General features: G+C 66.4%; 3 protein-coding genes across 11 annotated transcripts in view; all 3 read left to right on the forward strand.

The window, feature by feature from the left end:
- Window positions 1–2,273, forward strand: part of TLN1 (talin 1) — a 31,816-nt gene extending 29,543 nt beyond the window's left edge. For all 4 annotated transcript variants that reach the window (XM_080572715.1, XM_080572718.1, XM_080572717.1 and 1 more), the window contains 2 exons: window positions 661–786; window positions 1,009–2,273. In XM_080572715.1, coding sequence (XP_080428841.1) covers window positions 661–786; window positions 1,009–1,140 — 258 coding nt within the window. In that variant the 3' untranslated portion in view covers window positions 1,141–2,273. The remainder of the gene's footprint in view (window positions 1–660; window positions 787–1,008) is intronic.
- Window positions 2,274–5,553: 3,280 nt separating this feature from the next.
- Window positions 5,554–17,387, forward strand: TPM2 (tropomyosin 2). Of its 6 annotated transcripts, none has more exons than XM_080572724.1 (9): window positions 5,554–5,774; window positions 6,398–6,523; window positions 12,205–12,338; window positions 12,935–13,052; window positions 13,165–13,235; window positions 13,466–13,541; window positions 14,168–14,230; window positions 14,447–14,516; window positions 17,082–17,387. In XM_080572724.1, the coding sequence occupies exons 1-9, from the start codon at window positions 5,661–5,663 to the stop codon at window positions 17,162–17,164; spliced, it is 855 nt and encodes a 284-aa protein (XP_080428850.1). In that variant the 5' UTR covers window positions 5,554–5,660; the 3' UTR covers window positions 17,165–17,387. The 6 variants fall into 6 exon arrangements, with proteins under 6 accessions (XP_080428850.1, XP_080428855.1, XP_080428851.1 ...); XM_080572729.1 differs by lacking the exon at window positions 13,466–13,541 and adding an exon at window positions 13,960–14,035 and having other exon boundaries at window positions 5,555–5,774; XM_080572725.1 differs by lacking the exon at window positions 17,082–17,387 and adding an exon at window positions 14,854–15,511 and having other exon boundaries at window positions 5,555–5,774.
- Window positions 17,388–20,158: 2,771 nt separating this feature from the next.
- LOC308185075 (gamma-secretase subunit Aph-1b-like) lies at window positions 20,159–24,844 on the forward strand. Its single transcript, XM_080572735.1, has 7 exons — window positions 20,159–20,414; window positions 21,111–21,281; window positions 22,528–22,601; window positions 22,718–22,840; window positions 23,077–23,204; window positions 23,636–23,759; window positions 23,990–24,844. Exons 1-7 carry the CDS (start codon window positions 20,302–20,304, stop codon window positions 24,025–24,027), a joined length of 771 nt encoding a protein of 256 aa, XP_080428861.1. The 5' UTR covers window positions 20,159–20,301; the 3' UTR covers window positions 24,028–24,844.
- The last annotated feature ends 403 nt before the right edge of the window (window positions 24,845–25,247 follow it).

The raw sequence follows: 25,247 nt of genomic DNA on the forward strand, positions 1-25,247 counted from the left end.
GGTGTTTGAGGGGTGCGGGGGGGGCGTGTGGGACCGTGGGATGAGGCCGTGGCACGGAGGAGGCATCTCCACAAGGTTGTGCTCCCTGCCGGCCTGCCCTCGGTGCTGCAGTGGGACGCAGACTCCGTGTATTTTGGACCTCGGTTAGCTGCCTGCGTGCGTAATCCTGGGCTCCTGTCCACCGGGCTGGGGTTGCCGAGCCCGGGGGCATTCAGGGCTGATGGTCTTCTGGCTTGGGAATGCCTGAAATGTGTGCACCGAATCCCTGGCGTTAATGTCTGGGGACATGTTTTGACACGGGAGATTAACCCTGCGTGGCCGTGGCGTGGAGGTTAATGCCCACACGCTGGGGGTTAACGCAAGGATCCTGGCGGGGCAGAGGCTGGGGTAGGTCAGCCAGGCTGCCCCAAAATCCCTGCCCTGCTGCTCAGACGGGAGCAGAGCGAGGGAAGCGCCGCAGGCACCCGACTGGGAGCAGCAGTGCCTGAAATGGTCATGAGCAGCGCTGGTGGCAGCGAGCCATCCTTGGGGAGCTCTGCCTGCAGCTCCCGGCTCGCCTGGCCGCCTCTCCTGCCCGGCCGGGACAGGGGTTCCCCAACCAAGGCAGAAGTTGCGCCCCAGGCTTAGGATGCTGTTCCCTTACCTCTTTTCCTGCTCCAGGCGGCCGGGAACGCGGTGAAGAGAGCGTCGGACAACCTGGTGAAGGCAGCGCAGAAGGCAGCCGCCTTCCAGGACCACGACGAGACGGTGGTGGTGAAGGAGAAGATGGTGGGGGGAATTGCACAGGTGAGGAGCGGGGCTGCTCCGCCGGGGCAGGGGGAGCTCCGGTGGGGCAGGGGGGAGCGCGTTGCGCTCTCCCGTGTCTCCCAGGGAGCGTGGTGTGGGACGCAGGGCCTGCTCTGGGACCACGAGGTGGGAGGGGACGGCAGGGCGTGGAGCCGGGTGCGCCCCATCCGTCCCCGCCGCGGGCGCACGAGAGGCGTCCGTCTCACCTCGTTCCCTCGGCAGATCATCGCCGCCCAGGAGGAGATGCTGCGCAAGGAGCGGGAGCTGGAGGAGGCGCGCAAGAAGCTGGCCATGATCCGGCAGCAGCAGTACAAGTTCCTGCCCTCCGAGCTGCGGGACGAGGAGCAGAACTGAGCCCCGCGCGCCGCCGCTCTGCGCCCGGGCAGAGCCCTGCCGCCACTCACTGCACAGACTGCTGCCGCCGGCTCCTATTTAAGACACCCCACCTCGAGCAACGCCGGGCTGCCTCGGGTAAACCACAGCCCTGCCCGCACCGCCGGCGCGCCGGGACTAACCCAGACACCGCGCAGCACCGCCCCGAGCAGGCGCCGCACCAGCATCTCCGCTTCGCCGCCCAGCACGCCTCCCCACGCACCCGGCCGGGGGGCTGCCGGGAGTGGGAGCCTGTCCTGGACCAGCCCGGGGTGACCCTGCCACTAGCCCCATTTAAGAGGGCCAGCGGGCTTCCTCCCGTGGTGGGTCCAGCCCTCCAAACCCTTCAGGATTTTTTCTCGTGCCTTTGTCGCCCTTCCTCTCGCTCCTTTCTTCTCCTTCCTCCAGGCAGGACGGGGGGAGGCCGGTGTCTCGCCCTGTCCCGTGCGGTGGGGTGCAAGGAGCAGCTCTGCACCTTCCTTTTGCTACGCTCTTGCACTGAGCCGCCTTTCACCTCTGTTGCCTTACCGCTGGCTGAGTCACCCACCCCTCTTCCTCCTCAGCGTCCCCGGGAGGCACCGAGCCTCCCCAGAGCATCCTCGCCACCGCAGTGCCTCTGCTCGGGGCGGGCGCGAGATGGCTTTGCCCCAGAGCTGCTCTCCCCCACCCCTTCGCCTCTCCCCAGGTGCCTTCCTCCCCGCCCTCCCAGCCAGCTCTGCCTTCCTCCTCCTCCTCCTCCTTCCCAAGTGCCTGCGTTGTTTTCTGAGATTTTCAGTATTTTTTATAACTTTTAAATTTCTTTAGTATCGAGCCCGCAGCTTTTCAGAGTTCATTTATCTCCTCGCTCACGTCGTCCCCACTAACCCCCCGCAGCCCAGCGCCTGCCCAGGGGCCCCAGAGACCAGCTCCTCACCCCTCCGTGGCTCCGGGACCCCCCCCCCATCCCTCCCCTTGCACTTGCTGAGGCTTCTCTCACTATTTTGATACTTTAAGCATCGCCTGTTACACATGGAAGGAATCCAGCTCCCCCGAGGCTCCGGGGTGAGGTAGGGGGATACGAATGGCTCTTTGGAAAGACGCCTTCATCAATAAAAATGGATTTCCTGCTTTCTCCATGCACGTGTCCGTGGGGATGTGCAGGGAAAGGGTTTTGGGGGGGGTTGCGACCCTAGGGGGTGCCAACATCTCGAAGTTCGGGGCCGCTGGTTGGACCTGGGGTGCTGGGACGTGGTGGGCAGGGGTGCAGACCCCGCTGCGTGGGGCCACCAGCCCTCCTGGGTGGGGGGGAGCGCGGCGCAGGCGCTTATCCAGCACGGAAAATATTCGAGGCACGTCCAGCAGCGGCACCCGGCCGGCCGGACCCCCGCTGCCAGCCATGTGCGGCCCTCGCAGGTGCCGCCGGGGGCCGGGGGGGGATTTTGTTGCTGGGGGATTTGGGGGCCGGCCGGGCTCCAGCGCAGCACCTGCCCCCGGGGCTCTGCGCTCCTGGCCCCATTCCTGCAGACGGACGAAAATATCCCCGGGCAGGGCAGCGGGAGGGGGTGCAGGTGGGGCGCCCCACACTACGCTCACCCCCCTGAGCCTCCCCGGTTGGGGCTGTGGCCCTCGGCGTGCCATGGGGCTGGGAATGCAGCCGGAGCCCTCCCGGCTGCCGGCGCTGAGCTCAGGCCCCGAAATAGCCCCTTGGGTCCGACCTGCGCGGGCGGCAGCTGCCCCAGCGCGGCCCCTTCCCCACCTGCTCCCACCCCATCACTCAGATGGGTTTCTGGGGGGACCCGAGTGGTGTTAGGGATGCTGCGGGGTGGAGCGGGGACGCTTCTGTCCCTGGGACCTGTCCCTTGCACCCCTGTCCCCAGAAGATAACGCTGGCACCAGCGAACACCCAGGAGGACGAGCTGCCCCGTGAGCTCTGCGTGTCATGAGTCTGCAAGGTCTCAGCTTGCAGGGGTGGCGGTGGCCGTGCTGTGGGCTCGGGGCTGTCCTGGTCCCCCCACAACATCCCGGCTGAACCCGGGGTGTCCGGGGTACGGAGGTGCTGTCCCCCCGCACTGGGGCCGCTCTCCCGCGGTGGCCTGGCTCCAGGGGGGGATTTGTGCGTCCCGCAGGAATCCCAGCCCTCCCAGCTGTCCCCTGACAATCTGCGCTGGCCTGACCCGGCACCAGGCTCCCGACCAGGTACGGCCGGACACGGGGCCCTCTGAGCGGGCGGCAAGGAAGGGAAGAGGGCACAGCCCACCCCGCTGCCCCTCCTGCCCCTGGGCAGGGGGCTGCCAGCAGCGGGGACCCCCAGCGACCTCCTCGGGGCGAGGGGAGGGGGCGCAGATGGGCAGCACTAAATCCACAGGGGAGGGACACGGGGCAGGGGTCAGCCTGGCCAGAGCCCCGGCCCCGTAAATCTCCCCCGCTGGGGTGGGGGGGTTATTTTCCGAGCGGTGCGTGGACCTGGGACACCTCAGCCACAAGGTGACGGCGTCCCAAATTCATCCGGGCTTGGGAAGCCCCAGCCCGGCTCATGGATGGGGTCACCCCAATAGCCCCAGCTGGCAAAGGAACTGTGTCCCTAGTGGGGGGGACACATTTAAAAGCCCCCGTCCCCTTCCTGGCTGCTCACATCGTGCACATCACCAGCTTTGGCCCGAGCTGAAGAATCTCCCCAAAAGCCATCCATCCTCATCTGGGAGCGACGGGAGATGGATCCTCCCCCCCGGCAGCGGCGCGCTGGCGGTTCCTGGCTCTCCTTCTCCAAATATGTGCCTAATTCGTCAGCACTAATACCGCTCGCCAGCGTCCGGCCGCGGCTCTGCTGCTTTGCATGGCCCTGGCAGCCCCTTGGTCCTTGGAAGACGCCACTCACGTCCTCCCTATGACCCCCAAAATCCGGGCTGAGCTCTCAGGGTCGCCCCCAAAAAGCTGTTCCCTCCAGCTCTCCGCGCCCCTCTGCCAAAAAGCCGGGGCAGCTTTCATGCACCCCATTTTGGGGAGCCCTGTGCCGGGCTGGATGCAGCCCGGGGGCAATGGGCTTGGCGAGCCCACACGTCCCAGTAACCCTGCCCCCCTCCCAGCCCCTCATCTCCCGTAGCCCCCCCGGCCCCGAGCCCACCCTGCAGCTGGGAATGCGCCAGAAGCATTTACGAGCGGTGTTAGAGCACGGGGTATTTTTGGAGGAGCCGGGATCTGAAGGGTTTGCATTTTTTTTGCCTGCGAAATATGGTTTATTTAGAGCAGAAGCAGCAGGGCAGCCCGCAGGCCCCGTGTGTCCCCCCAAAAGACCATCCTAGGGGACGGGTAGGTGCCGGCTGTCCCCGCACGCTGGGGTCGATGGCACCTGGGACATCAGCGCTCCCCCAGTGGAACCGGGGCCCCTGCCCTGCTGTGACGCAGGAGCGGGATGGGGAGGTCAGCGCTCGGCTCCCTTCTCTCCCAAAGGATTTTCCCTCTGTGTTTTTCTGCCAGGCCTCGCGCGGAGGACGCCGGGGCGGCACAGAGGGGTGTCCTGGGAGGGCTGTGCTGGGAAGAGCCTGCCCGGTGCGGGGGGGGACGCTGGGGATCCCACCGTGGCCACCCCCACAGAGCATCCCTGTGCCCGTCGCTGGTCCTGGGGGGTGGCAGGGGGACGGGGACAGCCCCGGGCAAGCGATGGGACTGGTGCTGGGAAACAGGAGCGTTATTGCAGCAGGGATCTCCGTAGGGCTGAGCAAAACCTTGTGAGTTTAGGGGCGCCACCAGCTTCGGGGGGGCATGGGACTGCAGCAGGGGGCTGCAGGGGAGGCAGCAGGTCCTGCAGGGGGGACGGGGGCCACAAACAGCCCAGGGGACACTGGGGTACGGCAGCATCACGACAGTCCTCGGGTGTCCCCAGTGCATTCACAGCCCAAGGAGGGTCCCTGCGGCCCCGGGAAAGAGCACCTGTGGGGCGTCACAGTGTGTGGGTGTCCCTGTGTGCCATCCGGAGTGTCCCCAGAGCCCCGGGGTGTCCCCAGCGCAGTGCCACCAGGGTGTCCACTGCACAGTGCCACCAGGGTACCCCCAGTGCTGTCCCCCCGCGGTGTCCCCAGCGCTGTCCCCCAGGGGTGTCCCCAGCGCAGTACCACCAGCCTACCCCCAGCATTGTCCCCCCGGGCTCTCCCCAGCGCTGTCCCCCGGGGGCTGTCCCCAAACCCATCGCCACCGCCGCGTCCCTCTCCCGGTTCCCCCGCGGGTTCCCGGTGCCGGGTGCCGTGGCGGTGCCTCCCGGGTGCCTCCCCCCCGTCACCCCCCGTACCCCCCCCCCGTTCTCCCGTCCCTCTCGGTGCGGCGGCCGGTGGCGAAGCCTGTCCCTAAAAGGTGCTGGCGGGCGGCGGGGGAGGTACCGGGGCGGCCCCGTCCCGGCGCGGCCCCTCCCCGGCTCTTAGGCGGCGCGGCGGGGCGGGGGGCTCAGTGCCGGTGCTGCCGCCGCCCCCGGTGCTCCGTGCCCCGCCGCCACCCCAAGCCCCGCCACCGCCACCGCCACCGCCACCGCCACCATGGAGGCCATCAAGAAGAAGATGCAGATGCTCAAGCTGGACAAGGAGAACGCCATCGACCGAGCCGAGCAGGCGGAGGCTGACAAGAAGCAGGCGGAGGACCGCTGCAAGCAGGTGGGTGTCCCACAGAGCGCCCCTCACACCCCGCGCCCCCCCCCCAAAAAAAAAAATAAAAGTTGATGGGGACCCTAGCCCTAAAGGGGTTTGGCCCCGGGGATCTCGCCCCGATGGGTGTCCAGCTCGTGGATCCCAGCCCTAAGGGTCCCCGGCCCTTGGGACTTTGCCCCGCTGGGTGTCTGACCTTGGGGACCCCCACCCTGGGGACACCCAGCCCTGGGGACCTCACCCCGCTGGGTGTCCAGCCCTGCGGAGCAGTGTCCCAGCCTGCTGTCCGTGGCCTCAGCACCCCCAAAACTCCTTGGGTCTTGGTGGGACACCCTAGTGCCACCTCCTTGTCCCTCTGCCAAGGAGAACCCTGGGGACAGCGTGCTCCCACCTCGACCGCAAGAGGCGGTGACCTTCCTGGTGTCCCCAGGTTGGGAACCCATTGCCCCCCTCTGGGCTCAGAGGTCCTCTGACCCCAGGTATCTGGTGCTCCCCGAGGACGTGTGGCCCCAAAATTGACAGAGCAATGTCAATGGGATGAGGGTGACCGTCCCCTGATGGGTGGGTGCCCCTGGGGTTGCCAACCTTGCGCCAGCCCCCCCCTGACCCCCCGTAACCCGTCCCTTCCACAGCTGGAGGAGGAACAGCAGGGCCTGCAGAAGAAGCTGAAGGGCACGGAGGATGAGGTGGAGAAGTACTCCGAGTCCGTCAAGGAGGCCCAGGAGAAGCTGGAGCAGGCGGAGAAGAAAGCCACGGACGTACGTAGGCAACCCCTCCCCTGCGCGGGCGCCGGACCCCGGGGGGGGCGAAGGAAGAGGGGAGCCTTATATGGCAAAGCATCGGTGGGGAGGGTGGCAGGATCCGGCCCCGCCACGCCGGCACCGAGCCGGGCAGTGGGTGCTGGGCACGTCCCACGGGGGTACCGCCAAGTGTGGGGGCACCGCTCAGCCCCAGCACCCCGAAACGCACCGGGACAAGCAGCCCCGGCATGCGTCGCCCGTATATGTGTAGGGAAAACTTGAACATCGTTGCTCAAATGAGTTAGAAAAGTGGAAAAGAGCGGAGAAATGGGAAAAGTTCTCGCCCGTGGCCAGACGCCGAGCGCTGGTTGCATAGGATGCTTGGGGTGCGTGGGGGGGACCTCCAACGTGCCGCCCTGTACCCTAGGAAGGGAAAGGCCAGGAAGAGTTTTATTTAGGGCCATGACTGATGTTTCTCCTGGGAAATGGATCCCGTCGGGGAGATGTTAGGAAGGTGTTGAAATTGGCTTGTGCCCGGCGGGGATGAAGGGTGGAACAGCTGTGCGCGGCCTCAGAGCCGCTCGGCAGCGGGGTATAACGACCCGCGGTGCCACACCGGGTATTTGACACCCTATAAATAAATCCTCCTTTTGATGGCCAGTCCTTCTCTGATGAAAACCAACCCTGGAAACTGGAGTAGAAGCTAAAGGGGAGCCGTCGGGAGCGCGGCCAGCAGGGGCACGGCCAGGCTTTTCGGGATGGAGAACCAAAAATTCAATCCCAGCTGGTTTGTGGAGCCAAACGGGCGAGATGCGTCAAATCTCCAAGGTGGCCGCCAAGGACAGGGGAGAGGAGGCAGGGACAAGCAGTGACAGCAAAGGCCCCAGGGTGGCCCAGAGCCCCCAGGAGTGACCGGACCCCCCCCCCCCCAGTGCCACCCCACAGGGACCCCCAGCCTCCATGGGCACAGGAGGTGGCAGCATCGGAGAAGTGGGCGCAGGGGGAAAGAGGAGACAGAGCCCGAGAGCCCACCCCGGTGTCCCCAGTCCCACCAGTGCCTGCCTTGCATCACTCCTGGTGCTTCCAAAAGGGACAGAGTGGGTGGCTGTCCCCAGGGAGGATCCTGGGGCGAGGAGGGGGTGTCCCCAGCTTGTGTGCCCCCCCGAGCTCTGGGCAGCGAGGTGCCAGTGTCCCCCAGCGCCAGGCTGCGTCTTGTAGGAGTTTTGAGGAGTTTGTCCTGAGAAAGGCCCTGGGGCTCTTTGCTCACCCCTTGGGCCTGCCCAAAGTTAGAAACAAACCCAAGCTGTTAAAACATTGGAAATCCTCTGGAAGGGCTCGTTTGTCTTGGCAGGAGGCAGGCACCTTGGGCTGGCCTGGGGGGCTGTGCTGCGTGCCGGGGTCTGTGCTGGGCTCTGTACTGCTCTGATGGGATCGGTGTGGGAGCTTGGTGCAGGGCTCAGCAGGACACGGAGGGGACGCAGGGGTGCTTGGTGGCACCGAGAGGGGTACAAAGCAGCAGGGAAAGGTCGCGGGCTTTGGTGAGGAGAGCCCTGTTCCAGCAGGTTTGGGGACGGGGAGCCCCTGGCCCCTCGAGGGAAGGGTCTGGAGCGGGGTTGTGATGAAGGAGCCCTGCTGCAGTGTCGGGAAGGGCCGGTGGCTGTGCCGTGCGCGGGGACAGGCTGTGCCGCGTGCGAGACCTGGAAGTCGCCAGGTGTCCCTGACGGGGACGGGGACGTGCTGACAGCGCTAAGTGCTCCCACTCCAGCGAGGAGCAGCAGGACCAAGCCCCGGGTCGGCAGCTCCACGGAGCTGCAGATCCTTCCCAGCAGCTTTACGAGGCCACCGCGGCCCCATCCCCTCCTCGTCCCCCCGCGAGGGACAGCACGCCAGCCCGGCACAGCGCCTGGAGCAGGGTTTAGCCCCCCGCAGCCCCTCCATCCCCAGTGGCCAGCCCGTCCCCAGCCACCCGCCGGGCGCAGGGAAAGGCAGGCTCCGCCGTTCCCAGGCCGTGATCCCGGAGGCTTCACCCAAGTTCCCGCCCCGGTGCTCTCCCGAGCCGAGACTTTGCTCTTATTTGGCGATTCCCCGAGCCGGTGGGAGGGAACGGGCGCTGCTGGGAAGTGACTGCATCCCTGGGTGGGGCCAGGGCAGGAGGCACCCAGCCTGGCCGCCGCAGGGACGGGGTGCCTGCCCCCACAGCCTGCCCCACAGCCCGCCCTCCGCTGCCGGACCCCACTGCCGCTTGGCCACTGGGACCCCCGTTCGTGCCCCGTGCCCCGTGCGCCCTTCTGTGCCCGAGCGTCGGGCTGGGAGAGGGGCCAAGCCCGACGCCACGTGCCCCCATGCCACCTGGCCAGGGGCATGGGGTTGCAGGACCCCCCCCAAGTGGCATGGCCGGGTGCTGGCCCCCCCCCCAGACACCCCCAGACCCCATGGCAGCCAGGGGGATCAGCCCGGGAGTGGCTCTGAACTGTCCCTGGAGGCAGGTGTGAAGAGCAGCCGAGGCTGCCCAGGAGCTGTCAGGGCTCCTTTAGGCAGACTGAGTGCCACGGCACCGTGCCCTCCTGACGCACCGGGGCATCTGCTGTGACCGGGACACGGAGCTGGGGGACACGGAGCTGGGGGATGCAGAGCTGGGGGACACGGAGCTGGGGGACGCAGAGCTGGGGGACTGACCGCTCCCGTGGGGCACTGGCCCCGGGGGTCTCCATGGGGCTGTCGGCCAGGTCCCAGCTTGGGGAGCAGATGCCAAGGGGTCGAGATGCCAGGGGGCACGCCGTGCCAAGGTACCCTGGGGATGCCCCAAGAGCGGGCTCTGCCCCCCTGTCCCATCCCTCTTGCGTGTGGGGCAGAAATCCTTCTCAGCTCTGCAGCAGGGGCATGGGGAGGCTGGGGACCACCCGTGTGTACACTGCCCATGGGGTCCCACAGGGCACCCCCAGACTCCCCAGACCCCTGTCTGCCCCCGAAAAATCAACTCCGAGCTCCTTTCTGACTGCCTGCTGGAGCTCATCGGGGACATGCACCCCTGCCTGGGGGCACTGCGTGCCCTGCTTCAGGAGGGGGCTGCATCCCCTGTACGGGGGGCACCCCGTTCCCTAGCTGGGGTGCTGAGCCATGCACCCTGCCTGGGGAGGGGGCAATATGCCCTGCTGGGGGGCACCCTGCCCAGGGTGGGGGGCAACATGTCTTGCCCTGAAGGCACCGTGCATCTTGCCTCAAGGGGGGACCCGTCACCCCAGCCTGGGGGGGCATGTGCCATGCCTGGGGGGGGGTCACATATCTCCTCTTCGGGGGGGGCTGGCACCCAGCCTGACGGGGACCCACGTGCCCCATCTGGGGGGCACCGCGCGCTCTGTCCGGGGAGCGCAGCGGGCCTGGGTCTGTCCATGGCAGCAGCGGGAGCAGCAGGAGCAGGAGGAGGAGGAGGAGGAGGAGGAGCAGGAAGGGATGGAGGCAGGGCGGGCGGCGGGAGCGGCCGCCGCCTGAGCGCTTCCTGCCCGAGCCAGGCGGATCCCACAAAGGGCTCGGTGCTGCGGCCTCCCTGTGCTCCCCGCCGGCCGCACGGCCATGGCCGGCATCAGCTCCATCGACGCCGTCAAGAAGAAGATCCAGAGCCTGCAGCAGGTGGCCGACGAGGCGGAGGAGCGCGCCGAGCACCTGCAGCGGGAGGCCGATGCCGAGCGGCAGGCCCGGGAGCGGGTAAGGCTCCTGGGGCTGGGGACCCCCAGGGACCCCCCGCTGCTGGGGCAGCACCGCTGGCCCCATGGGGCTGGACGCTGGGGAGCGGAGCTGCACGGCCCCGTGGGTGCTGGCCACCCCGGTACGGGCACGGATGGCCGCTCCCCAGCTGCCCCATGGCACGCCCTGGGGGCATCCGGCACCGGCATCCTCGCTGCGCCGGGGAGAGGGGGCTTGGGGGGGGGGGGGGGGCACAGGGTGGCCGAGCCGTGCATCCCGGTGCGTGGGAGCCCCCTGGGTGTGGGTACGGGGTGGGGGGCTCCGGGCAGGGTCCCCAGTGCCAGAGGGGCACCGTGGGCCTTGGTAGGGATGCTCCTTTGTGGGCTCGCCGCGGCTTCCCCAGTGAGCGTCCAGCTCACCGCCTCGGCTCGGCTGGGGACAGCAGACCCTGGGAGAGGGTTCCCCCCCCCTCGGAGGCTCGGCACAGAATCCCACGCCCAGGCTCTGTGCCCGGCTCCCCAGCAGAGCCCCCCTGCTCCCCACCGTGTCCCTTGCTGGGGAGAGGCCACCCCATCACACCGCCGCGGGCTGAAATTCCCACCCCGTGGCGGCGGGACGGCGTTTCCAGGCGGCTGCTCATTCCTGCTGCGGCTTTTTTTCTTGTTGTTGTTGGGCTGGTTTGTTGGTTTTTTTTTTTTTTCTTTTTTTTTTTTTTCCTCTGCCCTCCCCGCTCCCGTAACATCCCCGCGCTATCAGGGGCGGCAGAGCTGGGTGCGGTACCCGGGCTGTTGTCACCCGGGCTGCGTGCGGAGGAAACGGCCCCTTCCTGCCGCCGCAGATCGGGTTCCCCGGTCACCAGGCGCTGCCGGTGAGCTCATGTTCCCCAGTGCCCATCCGGGCAGCTCTGACCCACTTTGGGGGGGGTCATCCCCGGGGAAAAAAGCCCCCCCCACCGGGGCGATGCAGAGCGTCAGTGGAGGTGCTGGCATCCCTCTCCTGTAGGGGACGGTGGTGGCGGGTATGGGGACATCCCCGCCTGGCTCCCTGCTCCCTCTGCTCCGTGTCCCCAGGGTGCTGCAGGAGCACGGTGCCGGGCCTGCTCCAGCCCATGAATAAGCAGGAGGCACGATCCCCCGGGCTCTCACCACTGCCCATCCCTTTGCACCCCAGTTTTGTTTTTTTTTTTTTTCCTCCCACCCCCCCCTCCTTCCAGCAGCCCCCCCTGCGGGGCCGGGAGCTGCTGAGGCAGCGTTTCCCGGCGGTGACGGAGCAGGAGGGGCCTTAGCAAATGGAAAGAGCGCGGGGCCAGGCGTCGAGGGGCTGGCGGGGGGCCAGGGCCACCTCTCCCGGATGGCCTCGGCTCCCGGCCCCGCGCGCGAGGAGCCTGGGAACGGGGAGGAGGGCGGCGGAGGTTGGGGAGGGGAAATGGGACCCGGTCCCACCGGCCCCAGAGGCTTCGGTTTGGCCAGGATCCAGCCCGCCGAGGGCGACTCGCTCCATTGCCCCCGGCGCCGGGCTGTAGATCAGTGGGGGGGGGGGGGGCAGTGTGGGGGCCCCAAACGGCCCCACAGCCCGGTGGGGCTCGGTGGTGTGGGGCTGGGGAGGGCGTCCCGGCCGCTTAGCTCCGCCGCCGCCTCCGTAAACAGGAAATCCACAAGTGGCTCCCATCTCCTTTTCGGGAGCGAATCTGCACAGGGCATTCCTCCTCCTTTACTCACGGCTCTGCAAACCCCAAACCCCGTGTTGGCACGGCCCCCGACCCATGGAGCACACCTCTTCCATCTCCGGGGCTACGGGGCACGAGGATGCGGTGCCGGGGCTGCACGTGCCAGGGCTGTGTGGCACCAGATGAGGCGCTCGGGATGGGGAGAGCCCCGCTGTGCTCATGGTGGGGCGACGGGACGTGCGTCCCAGCTGGGTGAGCGCGGTGCGAAGGGGTGCTCCAGCTAGCAAAATGCAAAATTTCCTGCTGAAAACTCGTGGGGACGGGCAGTGACCGAGGGTTTTCCGCTCCGCAGGCCGAAGCTGAGGTGGCCTCTCTGAACCGCCGCATCCAGCTGGTGGAGGAGGAGCTGGACCGGGCCCAGGAGCGCCTGGCCACCGCCCTGCAGAAGCTGGAGGAGGCCGAGAAGGCGGCGGATGAGAGCGAGAGGTGTGACGGGGGGGCACAGCCGGGGTCGCCTCGGGTCGCCCTCGATAGCAGGCAGCCCCCTGGTCTCCACTGAGGGGCTTCCCGCAACGTGCAGCTGGGCAAAGAGCAGCTCGAGCAGCAGCACCTGAGCGATGAGGGATGAGTTCGGGACCTGCCTGGTTGAGAGGCACCGCGGCCACATCTCTTTGCTCCAGGACATGGTCCCAGAATGGCCCTGGGGTATCTCTGCTGCTTTAATTGTGCACAGCAGCATCCCTGGGGTGCCACTGGCATGGGGTGGCCAAGTGGGTGCCAGTGTCCCCAGGCAATGCCCCGTGTCGCTGGAGCTGGAGGATGGCAGGCTCAGGCAGGCGGTGCAGGTGCCGCCCCGACCCACAGCCATAACATCTTAGAATTACAGCCATTTAGGTGGAAAAGACCTTCGTTTTCACCAGTCCAACCATCAGCCTGACCCGCTGAGCCCCGTCACCAAACCATGCCCCTGAGCGCCATGTCCACGCGTCTCTGAAATACCTCCAGGGATGGGGACTTCCGACGCTCGGCCCCTCTCTCCTTGAAGAAACTCTTCCTAATCTTCTTGCTTTGGCTTCCCTCAGAGGCATGAAGGTCATCGAGAACAGGGCCATGAAGGACGAGGAGAAGATGGAGCTCCAGGAAATGCAGCTGAAGGAGGCCAAGCACATAGCAGAAGAGGCCGACCGCAAATACGAGGAGGTGCGTGCCACCACCCTTCCCCAGCCCTGTCCCCCGCTGTCCCCCGGGGCCACCCCCCCCGGCCTTACACCCCGAGCTGGGGCTGACGCCTTCCTTTCGATGCCACCAACAGGTCGCCCGCAAGCTGGTCGTCCTTGAGGGAGAGCTGGAGCGCTCGGAGGAGAGGGCAGAGGTTGCGGAGAGGTGAGCTTGGGGCTCCCGGTGGGCAGCGCGCGAGGGTCCCACGCCACCCCCGCGCCGTGTCCGTGGGGGACAGGGGTGGCCGCGTGTCCCCGTGGGGACGGGGATGTCCCTTCCCAGCCACCTGGAAGGGGGGGTGGGGGGGTAGGCAGAGGGATCACATCCCCCAGCACATCCGTGACCCTGCTCTCTGCTGGCCCCCCCCTCCCCGGGGCGCCCCTTTTCCACCCCAGCCGAGTGAGACAGCTGGAGGAGGAGCTGCGGACCATGGACCAGACCCTCAAATCCCTCATTGCCTCAGAGGAAGAGGTACCGGGGCAGGGGCGCGGGGCGACGTGCGGCAGCCCCCCCTCTCTCTGTCGCTGTCAAGCCACCTCTCTTCCTCTCTGCCTCGGCCGCAAGCCCTCACCTCGCCTTCCCCTACATCGCCGCGGGCTGGGCACCACCCTCCGTGCCCGCTCTCCTCCTCCTCCTCGGAGGGATGCGGTGGCAGCGGTGGCACGCGGTGACACGCGCAGGCACGAGGAAGGGACCCGTGCCCGGCGGCTCTGCTCCTCCTCCCCCCGCGCTGCCTGAGTTTTCTCCTCTCTCAACTTGTTCTCTCTCTTTCTTTCCTCCTTCCCCACGCCCGCTCTTCCTGCTCCCCACTCCTCTCCTCCATCACCCCCCCCCATTTCCCGGCACCGCTTCCCACCCCCCCCCCCCACAACCCCTGCTTGGGATGTAGTAAATGTGGTGACCTAGAGGAGGAGCTGAAAATTGTCACCAACAACTTGAAGTCCCTGGAGGCCCAGGCCGACAAGGTAGGGGCTGCTGGGGCTGGGCACAGAGCTTGGGGCTCAGGGGGGGGGACGGGGTCCCTCGGGGTGGGGGGGGGTGAAGGGTGACGGGAGGTGTCCTACGGGGCTCACGGACGTACCTCTGTGTCCCCGCAGTATTCCACCAAGGAGGACAAGTACGAGGAGGAAATCAAGCTCCTAGGGGAAAAACTGAAGGAGGTAAGGCTCGGTTCGGGTCCCCGTGGGTGCTCCCGGGACGCATACGGGCAGCAAGGAAAATAACCCCTCACCCCCCAGGCGTGGAGGCTAATCCAGGCGCTCGGCGCCTCCAAGGAGCCCAGGCGCAGGAGACGCAGACGGGGCAGTTTCGGGGTGCGGGGCAGTTTCGGGGTGCGGGTTCAGGGGCGTCCCCATCACACTCGGCCTCTCCCGCAGGCGGAGACCCGGGCAGAGTTTGCCGAGCGGTCTGTGGCGAAGCTGGAGAAAACCATCGATGACTTGGAAGGTAAAACGTCCCCGCCGCCTCCTGCCCCTTTTTCACGGGGAGAACGGGACAGGACGTGTCCCTGCGGGGGGGGAGCTTGGCCGGGCTGAGGCCAAAGCACCCCATGGGCGAGCCGGGGTGGGGGTCCCCGTGCAGGGGGTGGGTAGGGGGGGAGGCTGGGATGCCGCGGGGGTTTTGGTGTCCGTGGGAGGGGAATAGGGCCGCATCCACGCCGCCTGTGCCCGGTGCCGTACCCGCACGCCCCCGTGCCCCGCTCACCGCCACTCTCTCTCTCTCTGCCACTCGCCCCCCTCCCCGCTCCACCGCCCGCCCCCCCACCGCTCCCCCCCACCTGCAGACGAAGTGTATGCGCAGAAGATGAAGTACAAAGCCATCAGCGAGGAGCTGGACAATGCGCTTAACGACATCACCTCCCTCTGAGCCCCTCCGACCGGCACCAGCACCGCACTCCCCCCCCCCCCCCATCCTCGCCTGCATCCCCCCCCCAGCTCGGCCGCTTGCCTGCCCGGCCCCCCCCCACCGCTCCCCCTGCCCTCCCTGTCCCCTCTCTGTCCTTCCCGGCCCGCGGCTGGTGGTCACAGGGGCCGGCCCGGGGGGGTCCCCACAGTGTCCCTCTTTTGGGGGAAAGCAAGGCGTAGGCGCTACGGGGTGCTTGGGGGAAAGGGGAGCAGCCCCCACGTACCGGCAGCGTGAGCACCGGGGACCCTGCATCCCCCCAGCAAAGCTGCCCTGGTGCTGCTTGCCAAGCCCAGGGTGGGGGGACACGTCCAGGAGAAGCAGCACCTCCGAGGAGAGGTGGGCTCCAGCCCCAAGGGGACGAGGGGTGTCCGTCCCCAGGCAGGCAGACCCCGGTTCCCCCCTCTCCCCCCCTCCCCTCCCCGCTCCCCTCCTTCCTTTGCACATCGCTCTTCAGTTTGCATTTCATGACTTTTTCTTTTCTGTTCTGTCCCTCCGGGTCACCGAGTTGGTCTCAATAAAGCGTTTTCTCTCCTTGGTTTCTCCCTCGTTTTCTTCATGCTGCTCTGGCTCCCCACGCTCACCCCTCATCGCCTGCTCTCTCACGCCGGCAGCCGGGGGCGCGAGGTGGCCGCGGGGACCCCGCAGCTGAGCCCCTTTGTGCCTCAGCCCGGGGACATCCCCCACCGCCCCCGGCTCTCGGACACAGCTTTCCTCATCTTCTGCCACCTTCCAAGACGTTCTCCATCGCTCCTTCGGCCTGAATTAGTAGGGTTAGACCTGGTCCTGTCTGCTCCCCATCCTCACTCCCGGACACCACGACAACCTCTCACAGCCCCGACGTCTCCTCTGTCTCCCTCTCGCGCCAACAGGGCTGTCCCTACTGTGTGGCAGCAATTCCTGGCCCTAAATGGGTCCCCAATCCTCACCCCTCAGCATCCTGCCCTCTCCCCAAACTCAGAATTGATGGTCCCAGGACCGGCTGCCTCCTCCCGCCGTCCCCACTGGTCCCCAGTGCCCACCAGTGGCTCTCGCAGGCAGCACTGTCTCTTTTCACTAACTCTCTTTTCTCTCTCTCTCCCCCTTTGCTGCGCTGACGTCTCTCCGTTTTCTCTAGAGCGCTCCCGGCAGGAGGCCGAGAAAAACCGCGTTCTCACTAACGAGCTGCGGGTCATCCTTACCGAACTTAACAACTGAGCTAAGGCAGCTCCAGCCCCAGCACAGCCTCCCACCCACGGGGCGCCCCCAGCCCCGACTGCCCCCCTGCCCCGTTTTGGCCAGGCTGGTTTGGGGCTGGGAGCCCCTGCCCGCTCCCCGCTGGGATAACCGCCCTGCTGGGGGGGACAGGGAGCCCCTGGGGAGCTGATGTTTTTTTTGGGGGGGGAGAGGGATGAGGGGTTTTGCCATGTCCTGGGATGCCCGCACGGTGGTGGCTGTCCCCTGGCATCAGCCTGGCCCTGCTGGGGAGGGATGTGGAGACTTGTGTTGCTGCTTCCCCCTCCCTCCGGTCACCCCAAACCACGCAAGGAGGATGTCCTTGGAGTGAGGTCCCCACAGGGCGCGGGGTGGGCACAGCCCCCCCATCCCCATCTCTAATGGGAAGGGGGATGTCAACTGGAAGCCAGCACCGGAGGAGGCTGCCCCGGCAGCGGGCTGCCCGTCGGAGCTCGCCCCTGCAGCCTCGTTATCTCTGCTCCTTCTCTGCTGTCCTCTCTGCCCGCCCTCCTGGGCTGCTGTCTCACTCCTCTTCTTCACGGAGCACCTGGCTCGTGCCGCAGGCGCTGGCTCTCCTCTTTCAAGGGTTCGTGCATGTGCCGGTGGGGACGGCAGGACGGGGAGAGATGGGGCCGCGGTGGCGGTACCCGCACCACGGAGGGGCTGGCCAAGGGTTACGGGGTGCAGCGGGAGGATGGAGAAGCTGAAGAGAGGGGGCTGCCTGACCCCCCGGGGGTCGTGGAGGGGCTGGGCTCATCCCTGCTGGTGCTGGGGCTGCTCATACTGAGCTGTGTCCGTGTGCGTGTGTCTGTGCCTGGCGTGGTGTGCGTGGGTCCGGCTGGGTACGCCTGCGCCGTGTCTGTGTGCGTGGCTGGGTGTCCCTTGTGTTCACAGAGAGTCTGGCCAGTGCCAAAGAGGAGAACGTGGGCATCCACCAGGTCCTGGACCAGACCTTGCTGGAGCTGAACAACCTCTGAGCTGCCTGGGGATCCCCCGCCCCTCTTCCCTACCCCACACGTGCACCCCACTGGCACGCTCAGGATGTCATCAGCTGAACTGCGCCTTGGCCAAATCCACACATCCGTTGAGAAGGGAAGCCCTGCAGCCTTACACCGTGGCTCGGGGGGCGTCTTGTCTGTGCACAGCCCGAACGGCTCTGTCCTGTCTTCATGTCCAAATATTAAAGCAGTTTGACAAGAAGGACGGGTGCGCCTGGTCTTTGTGGGTGGGTGCAGGCACTGGGAGACACGGGATCGTTCTGCAGGGACCTTGCTGTGGGGCAGGTACAGCAGTCACAAGGACGTCCTGGGCCTTGGGATGGGACTGACAGCAATTCCCTAGGATGCACAGGAAACCTTAAAGTCCCAAGCTCAGCCCAAAATGAGCATCCTCCTCAAGCACACAGCGGCAGAGGGATGTCACTAGCGTGTCCCCTTCCATCTGCTGGGCACTTGGGGAAGCCACACGGCCTTTGGCTTATCCATCGCCTCTGCTCCACGGCCCATGCTAATGATGCCACCTGAGCACACGTACAAGTGTGTGACCACACACGTGCACACGCTGTGACTTACCAGGGTCTTCTCCAGGTCCGGAGCTGCTCACCCCACGCACCCGTTGCATTCTCTATTACCGGCTGCCCGAGGGACAGCTGTATAAACTAGCAGACACTAACATGGCAGGCGACCAATTCCCAGCGCGCTCAGGAAGTTTCCTCCTGCTCTGTTGTATTTTCTCCAACACAAAGAGGAGAGTGGCAGGATGTGCCTCACCGCTGTCACCGAGAAGGGGTGGGCTCCCTGGGGATGCCCAGAGCTGCGATCTAGCCCTGCCCTCTGCTCCGGGCCCCTCCACGGCTTGCAGGGAGCCCTGCTGTCCCACACTACTCGGCGGATATCCCCCTGGCAGCACAGCCTCAGGCGGCCAGGAAACATTAATTCACGCTGACCCCTCGCTGGGCCAGGCCATCACCCCAGCGAGTGACAGGGAGAGCTTTCCCTGACTGCTTTCCTTTATTTGCTGCGCCCCTCAGCTCGGGAGAGGATGGAGAGATGGCAGCTCTTTTCCTGCCCAGGTGCTTCTGGCCTCCTGCCCTCCCCCTGGCCCCCCAAGTCACGTTTGGAGCTCTGAAGACTTTTGGTTGTGCAGCAAAGGGCTCCCCTCACCGCTCTGTGCCTCAGGGCTCATTCTCCCTTGGGTCATCACATCCCAGGATGTGCTGGAGGAGAAGGACGGTGCTCTCCCGCCTGGCTGAGCTTGTCCTGTGCAAGGGTTGGGGTTTCTGGTCAGGTCTGTCATTTCCCTTCAGCATGTCACCGTGTTGAGCTGGTGTTTGGTCAAAGCGCCCCCCCGGAGTGGATTCGTCCGGCTGTCAAAGGAACAAGAGGGCAAAGCCACCAGAGCACCCTGCCCTGCAAACAGGCCTGCCCGGCCTCCCTATCAGGGCGCGTCCCCAGTGCCCAGCTCCTGGGCGTCCCTCGCCTTCCTGCCGGGACAAAGAGCCCTTTCACACCCAGTACTTTTCCCCATTCCAGCCTCCTGGATCGCATTGGCCTGTTTAACCATTTACATCCCTCCGCCAGATCCTCCTTCACCTCTGAACTCATTTCTGCGAGGGCCTGGCGGTTGTTGCCGGCGATGGGAACACCAAGGCCACCAGCCGACCCCCCAGGGCCCGGATCCGCGCTGCCTCCCCTCCGCCCTCTGCTGCCCCTTGCTCTACAGGGAGCAGGGAGCCGCAGGAGGCTGGCGATGGAGAGGTGTCGGCTGCGGGCTGTGTCCCGGCCACGTCACCCTGGGTATCTGTCCTGCTGCGTCTCTGGATGTGCTGACCTGGGCCTGACAGCCCAACGGCCATGCAATCACAGAGTGTTTTGGGTTGGAAGGGACCTTAAAGATCATCCAACTCCAATTGTTGTACAATTCCAAACCATGGAGTCCCAGAATGGGTTGGGTTGGGAGGGACCTTACAGACCACCCAGTCCCAGCCCCCTGCCATGGGCAGGGACACCTCCCACCAGCCCAGGCTGCCCAAAGCCCCACCCAGCCTGGCCTTGAGCACTGCCAGGGATGGGGCAGCCACAGCTTCTCTGGGCAGCCCGTGTCAGGGCCTCACCACCCTCTGAGTGAAGAATTTCTTCCAAATATCTAACCTAAATCTCCCCTCTTTTATTTTAAAGCCATTCCCCCTTGTCCTATCGCCACCCCCTGGCACAGAGTCCCTCCCCAGCTCTCCTGCAGCCCCCTTTAGGCACTACACCCAGCTGCAGCGCCTTGCCGAGACCACCCCCGGCCTCCCCCCCGGGGACCCCCGCGGGTCAGCCCCGGCACGGCGAGGAGGCCGCCGCCATGACACCGCCACGGTCGGCTCCGGGTAGACCAGGCGGCCCTGGGAGGGCCACGCCCCTCCGACAAGACCATGCCCCCTCAATGTAGACCACGCCCCCTCCGACCAGACCACTCCCCCTCCGATCAGACCACGCCCCTCAATGTAGACCCCGCCCCCTCCATCAGACCACGCCCCTCCGAACAGACCACGCCCCCCTCCGACCAGACCACTCCCCCTCCGATCAGACCACGCCCCTCAATGTAGACCCCGCCCCCTCCATCAGACCACGCCCCCTCCGAACAGACCACGCCCCCCTCCGACCAGACCACTCCCCCTCCGATCAGACCACGCCCCTCAATGTAGACCCCGCCCCCTCCATCAGACCACGCCCCTCCGAACAGACCACGCCCCCCTCCGATCAGACCACGCCCCCATCACATCAAACCACGCCCCCCTCCGTACAGGCCACGCCCCTCACGCACCCCGCCCCTTAGCAAACCCCGCCTGCAGCGATGCCCCGCCCCCGCCCCCAAGGCCACGCCCCCCACCGCAGGCCACGCCCCTCCCGGTTCCCCGCCCCCGCTCCCCGGTGCGGGCCCCGCCCAGCGCCGCTCTTCCGGCCCCGGCGGCGGCGCGCGCAGGCGGCGGGTGACGTCAGGCGGCCCCGGAAGGGCGGGGGGCGCGGGCAGGGTGCAGCCGGGTGCCCGCGGTCCCGTCCGGTGCCGAGCCGTGCCCGGTGCCCCCGGTGCCCCCCCGCTGCCCCCCGGTACCGCCGCCGGTACCGCCGCCATGACGCTCGCCGTCTTCTTCGGGTGCACCTTCATCGCCTTCGGGCCCGCGCTCAGCCTCTTCCTCTTCACCATCGCCCGCGACCCGCTGCGCATCATCATCCTCATCGCCGGGTCAGTGCCGGTACCGCCGCACCGGGGGGCGGGGGGTGACGGGCACCGGGACCGGCACCGGCACCGCGACGGGCATTGGTGGTGCTGCGGGTGGCGGCACCCAGCCCGGGGGCACGGTGCTGCGGCCGGTACCGGTGTGGGTATGGTGCTGGTGGGGGCTGGGGTGGGCACCGGTACCGGTACCAGTACTGGTGTGGGAAGGGTGGCGGCACCGGTACGGGTGGTCACAGCTGGGTACTGCACCCGCACCGGTGTGGGCACGGGTACGGCCACCGGTACCTGCACTGCTGTGAGTGCTGCAGGGCCACCGGCACCCATACTGGTACCGGTACCCGGCACTGGTACGGGCACCGGTGCTGTCATGGGCATAACACGACCACCGGTACTGATGGTGGCACCGGTACCGGGGCACTGATATACCATCACGGGCACCACTGGTGCTCACAGTGGCACCAGTACCAGGGCACCAGTACCATTATGGGCACCACCAGTGCTTGCAGTGGCACCAGTACCGGGGCACCGGTACCATTATGGGCACCACCAGTGCTCGCAGTGGCACCAGTGCCGGGGCACCAGTACCATTATGGGCACCACCAGTGCTCGCAGTGGCACCAGTACCATTAGGGGCACCACCAGGGCACATCAGTGTCCGGGCCCCGGTACCGGTCCCCGTGACGGGCTCGCCGTGCCCCGCAGGGCGTTCTTCTGGCTGGTGTCGCTGCTGCTGTCCTCCCTCATCTGGTTCATCGCGGTGAAGGCCAGCGACCCGCGCGACGAGGCGCTGCAGAGGGGGCTGCTGATCTTCGGGGTGATGTTCTCGGTGCTGCTGCAGGAGGCCTTCCGCTTCCTCTACTACAAGCTGCTCAGGTGAGAGGGGGCGGGGGTGTCGGGGCGGCACGGTGCCCCGCGCCGGGGCAAAGTCTGGTCCCGGGCCCGCGGTGTCGGCGTGAGGAGGGCGGCAGCACTGCGGCACGCAGGCAGAGGGTGGCAGAGCTCCACGCCGCAGCCGCCAGCCCTGCTCCCGTCCTGCGGAGCCCTGGTGATGCCGGCCTCTCCCCCCGCAGCCCGTTCTTCTAGCTTTTTTGGGCTGCTCTCTGCACCCCCTGTTTTTTATGTTTTTTTGTTGTTGTTGTTGTTGTTGTTGTTGTTGGTTTTTTTGCATTTTCTAAAAAAAAAATAGGTCCGCTCTCCCAGCTGCGTGCACGCCCTAGGGATGTTTTCTGCAGCCGGGGGTGCTGCTGCTGGGTCTGCGACATCCCGACAGCCCCTACAGCTGGTCTGTGGGGTTGGATTAGCATCACAGAGTCATTAGGGTTGGAAAAGGCCTCCAAGATCATCTGGCCCAACCATCCCCCTACCACCAATATCACCCGCTAAGCCCTGTCCCTAAGCACCACGTCCAACCTCTCCTTGAACACCCCCAGGGACGGTGACGCCACCACCTCCCAGGGCAACCCGTCCCAGTGCCTGGCTGCTCTTTCTGAGCAGAAATGTCTCCTCATTTCCAACCTGACCCTCCCCTGGCTCAACCTGAGGCCATTCCCTCTGGTCCTGTCACTGGTTACATGTGAGAAGAGGCCGACCCCCAGCTCCCCGCAGCTTCCTTTCAGGCAGTTGCAGAGAGCCACAAGCTCTGCCCTGAGCCTCCTCTTCTCCAGACCAAACACCCCCAGCTCCCTCAGCCGCTCCTCACAGGACTTGTGCTGCAGGCCCTTCACCAGCTTCACGGCCCTTCTCTGGACACACTGCAGGCCCTCAGCGTCCTTGTGCTGAGGGGCCCAGAGCTGAACAAGTACCCGATGTGGCCTCACTCCCGTGCCGGTGGCTCGGGGAGGTCCCCGCGGTGTGTTTTTGCAGCGGTGGCAGCAGTGCTCCTGCCATGCCCGGTCAGCGCTCCGGGGGCTGTCAGCCGAGTCCTAACCGCTCCCTGCCGTGGTGTAGTGGTGCGCAAAGTGCCCGTAGATCCATTAATCAACGGCAGGATTGTTGAGCAAGAAGCCAGGTGCCTGCCGGAGACCCGGCTGCACCCTTTCGGGGTGGCCCTGAGGAGGGTGGGCTGGTGGGGATCTCCCTGCCCGGTCCGTGCCGTGCCCCACCACACTTTTCCCTGCAGGAAGGCCATCGAGGGGCTGGTGGCCCTCAGCGAGGACGGCTGCTCCCCCATCTCCATCCAGCAAATGGCATACGGTGAGTGCCACGCGGGGCCCAGGGGAGGGGGATACCCGGGGTCTGATGGGGTTTGGGAGGTGCCAGGGGTGGGGGGACCATGGGTTTGGGGTGTCACGGCCTCTCTGTCCCGGCAGTGGCTGGCGTGGGCTTTGGGCTCATGAGCGGCGCCTTCTCCATGATCAACCTCCTGGCGGACGCGCTGGGACCGGGCACCGTGGGCATCCACGGGGACTCGCAGCTCTACTTCCTGACCTCAGGTGAGGGATGGGATCGTGCCCCTCGCCCACGTCCCTGCTGCGTCACGAGGGCTTCTGCTCCCCGTAGCCATCGTAGCCCCTTGCAGCCCCCCTCTGCCATATCTCGTCCACTGTGCCCCTCCCTGCTCCTCTCCAGCCCATCAGTGCCCCCGCACCCTGTCCCTGCTCCTCTTCCTCCTCCCTGAGCCTGCGGGGCCAGTGGCTCCCTGGTGACCCCCCGCTTTTGCTCCCCGCAGCCTTCATGACCATGGTGTTGATCTTCCTGCACACCTTCTGGGGCATCCTCTTTTTCCACGGCTGCGAGAACCGGCGCTGGTGGGAGATCGCGGCCGTCGTCGTCATGCACCTTGCGGTGTCGGGGTCGGTGAGTGGCTGGGAGCAGAGCTCTGTGCTGCCTCCAGGGATGGCTGGGGGTGTGCTGGTCCCCGCGTCCTGTGGAGGAGCAGCCTGGGGCACCACCAGCACTGTTGGTGTTTGGGGAATTGCAACCAGTCCCGCCTTGGGCTGCGCCCTTCATGAACCAGGTCCTGGAGCTGGTTTCCCCCTGCCCCGCTCCACTGAATCCCCGAATGGCCGAGGTGGGGAGGGACTGCTGGTGGTCATCTGCTCAAGCAGGGACTGACTCTTCAGGGCGGAGGGCCGTGACACTGCCACACGTCCCCATCCTGTCCCAGCCCCTCACCAGAGCTGCCGCACCGCTGGAACCAAGAGGAAGGGGGACACGATGGCTGTGTACAGCAGCTGGGCAGTGGGACACCCTGCTCACCGTTTCCCTGTTCTGCTTCTCCCCCCAAGACGTTTTGGAACCCGCTGTACGTGGGCAGCCTGGTGCCCTCCTACCTGCTGATGGCCGCTGCTGCCGTCTGGGCTTACCTGCTCTCGGGGGGCTCTGCCCAGAACCTGCGCCGCTTCCTGCTCTGTAAGTCCTGCTCAGAAACTGGGACGGGGGACCCTTTGGGTCCTGGGGACCCTCTGTGTCCCTTTGGGTGCTGGGTCCTGGGGTGGGGAAAGGGTCTCTTGGGGAATGAGGCAAGGAGGTGACTCCCTCTCCTACGGGACAGGAGGAGACCCTGGGGTTGACTCTTAGGGGGAAGTGGTTGGGGTGTGAAATTTGGTGAAAATCTCCACCCCCTGGCTTGGTTCCTGCAGGTTCACAGAGCGGAGCCAGCCCCCAGCTGGCATCCTGAGGCCCCGCAGGACGCTCCCGTCCCCACCTGCCCCTGCCCTCCCCTCCGTCTCGGCGGTAAGATCGGCACTCGCCTCCTCTGCAATACATTTTCTCCTGGAATGGGGGGACCCCGGCCAGCCCTGGAGGGGCAGGTACCACCACCCAGCCGCAGCACCCAGCGGACAAGTGGCACTGGGGCTGGCCTGCTCCTCTGGGGACAGCTCAGCCTGCGGGACTTGGCTTTGCTGGCCCCGAGTTATCCTGCCTGGGAAGAATCCTTCCTCGGACTGATCCCAAGGAACCCCCTCGCTTCTCCCCCCGGCGCAGAAGATGCCCCCTTGTCCCCTGTGCCGCTGGGGGACACCCGGGGTGGAGGAAGCAGCTTTGCAGGGCGCTGTCTGGGCCAGGGCTGAACGCTGTGGTGCTATTCTCTCCACCTCTTCACTCCCTGCTCACAGCGAGACATGGCCCCAGCGCTGGACTGCAGTGAGCTGGCATCCCGGGGGTGCTGTCGGGGGGCTGGCGTGGGTGGGCAGCTGCTGGGGACGGAGGGTGGTGGGAGGGGATGTGGGCAGGTGGATCCCACCAGCCCTGGTGGGTGGCCGTGGGCCAGCGAGCCTGCAGCTGGTGCCAGCACGGCCTGGGGAGGGGTGCTGCTGGGGGCTGCTCCCGGGGATCATCGCCCTCTCCAGGGGCCAGAGGGGGATTTTCAGGCAGGCACCGGCCCTGATGCTGTGCTACAAGATGGGGATATTGAAACAGCCCACGGGCTCAGTGCTGAGAAGGCGGCTTTGTCTACAGTGGGCTTTTATACCAATAAAAAAAAAAATAAGTACCATATCTGAGTGGGGTGTGTGCCAGCCCTGGGGGCGTGCTTCGTCTGCTCCTCGGTTGCCACCAGGGTGGAGGCTTCCTCGCCTCGCCCCTGCCTAGCCCGTTGCTCTTGGCTGCAGCAGGGCCCCGATGCTCCCCAGGGCTTGGCTCGGGCTGCACGAGAGCCTTCAGGGGCAGCAGCTCGAGAGCAGCAGGGTGGGGGCCGGCGAGGAAGCAGAGGGTCTGCTACCTTCACCTCTGCAGCGCTCCGGCCCTACCCAGCCCCGGCGCTGTTTTTCCAACACTTTGCACAAATAAGAGGAGGAAGAAGTCCCAGAGCGCTGAAGGGCAGGGCCAGGCTGCGCGAGGAGCCCCGCACTGCTTGCTCTGGAGCTCTGCCTGGGGCACGGACGGAGGCTGATGCTC

Source organism: Anser brachyrhynchus, assembly GCF_964034855.1.
Source record: "Anser brachyrhynchus genome assembly, chromosome: Z".
In the NCBI taxonomy this organism is placed as follows: Eukaryota; Metazoa; Chordata; class Aves; order Anseriformes; family Anatidae; genus Anser; species Anser brachyrhynchus.

Bases quoted from the DNA above. Each gene is read 5' to 3' on its own strand.
- TPM2 (XM_080572724.1), top strand. From the start codon at position 5,661: ATGGAGGCCATCAAGAAGAAGATGCAGATGCTCAAGCTGGACAAGGAG. The intron at 6,524-12,204 runs GTACGTAGGCAA...TCCGCTCCGCAG, and splicing joins CGGAGAAGAAAGCCACGGAC to GCCGAAGCTGAGGTGGCCTC. The intron at 14,231-14,446 runs GTAAGGCTCGGT...CCTCTCCCGCAG, and splicing joins TAGGGGAAAAACTGAAGGAG to GCGGAGACCCGGGCAGAGTT.
- LOC308185075 (XM_080572735.1), top strand. From the start codon at position 20,302: ATGACGCTCGCCGTCTTCTTCGGGTGCACCTTCATCGCCTTCGGGCCC. The intron at 20,415-21,110 runs GTCAGTGCCGGT...CGTGCCCCGCAG, and splicing joins ATCATCATCCTCATCGCCGG to GGCGTTCTTCTGGCTGGTGT. The intron at 23,760-23,989 runs GTAAGTCCTGCT...TGGTTCCTGCAG, and splicing joins CCTGCGCCGCTTCCTGCTCT to GTTCACAGAGCGGAGCCAGC.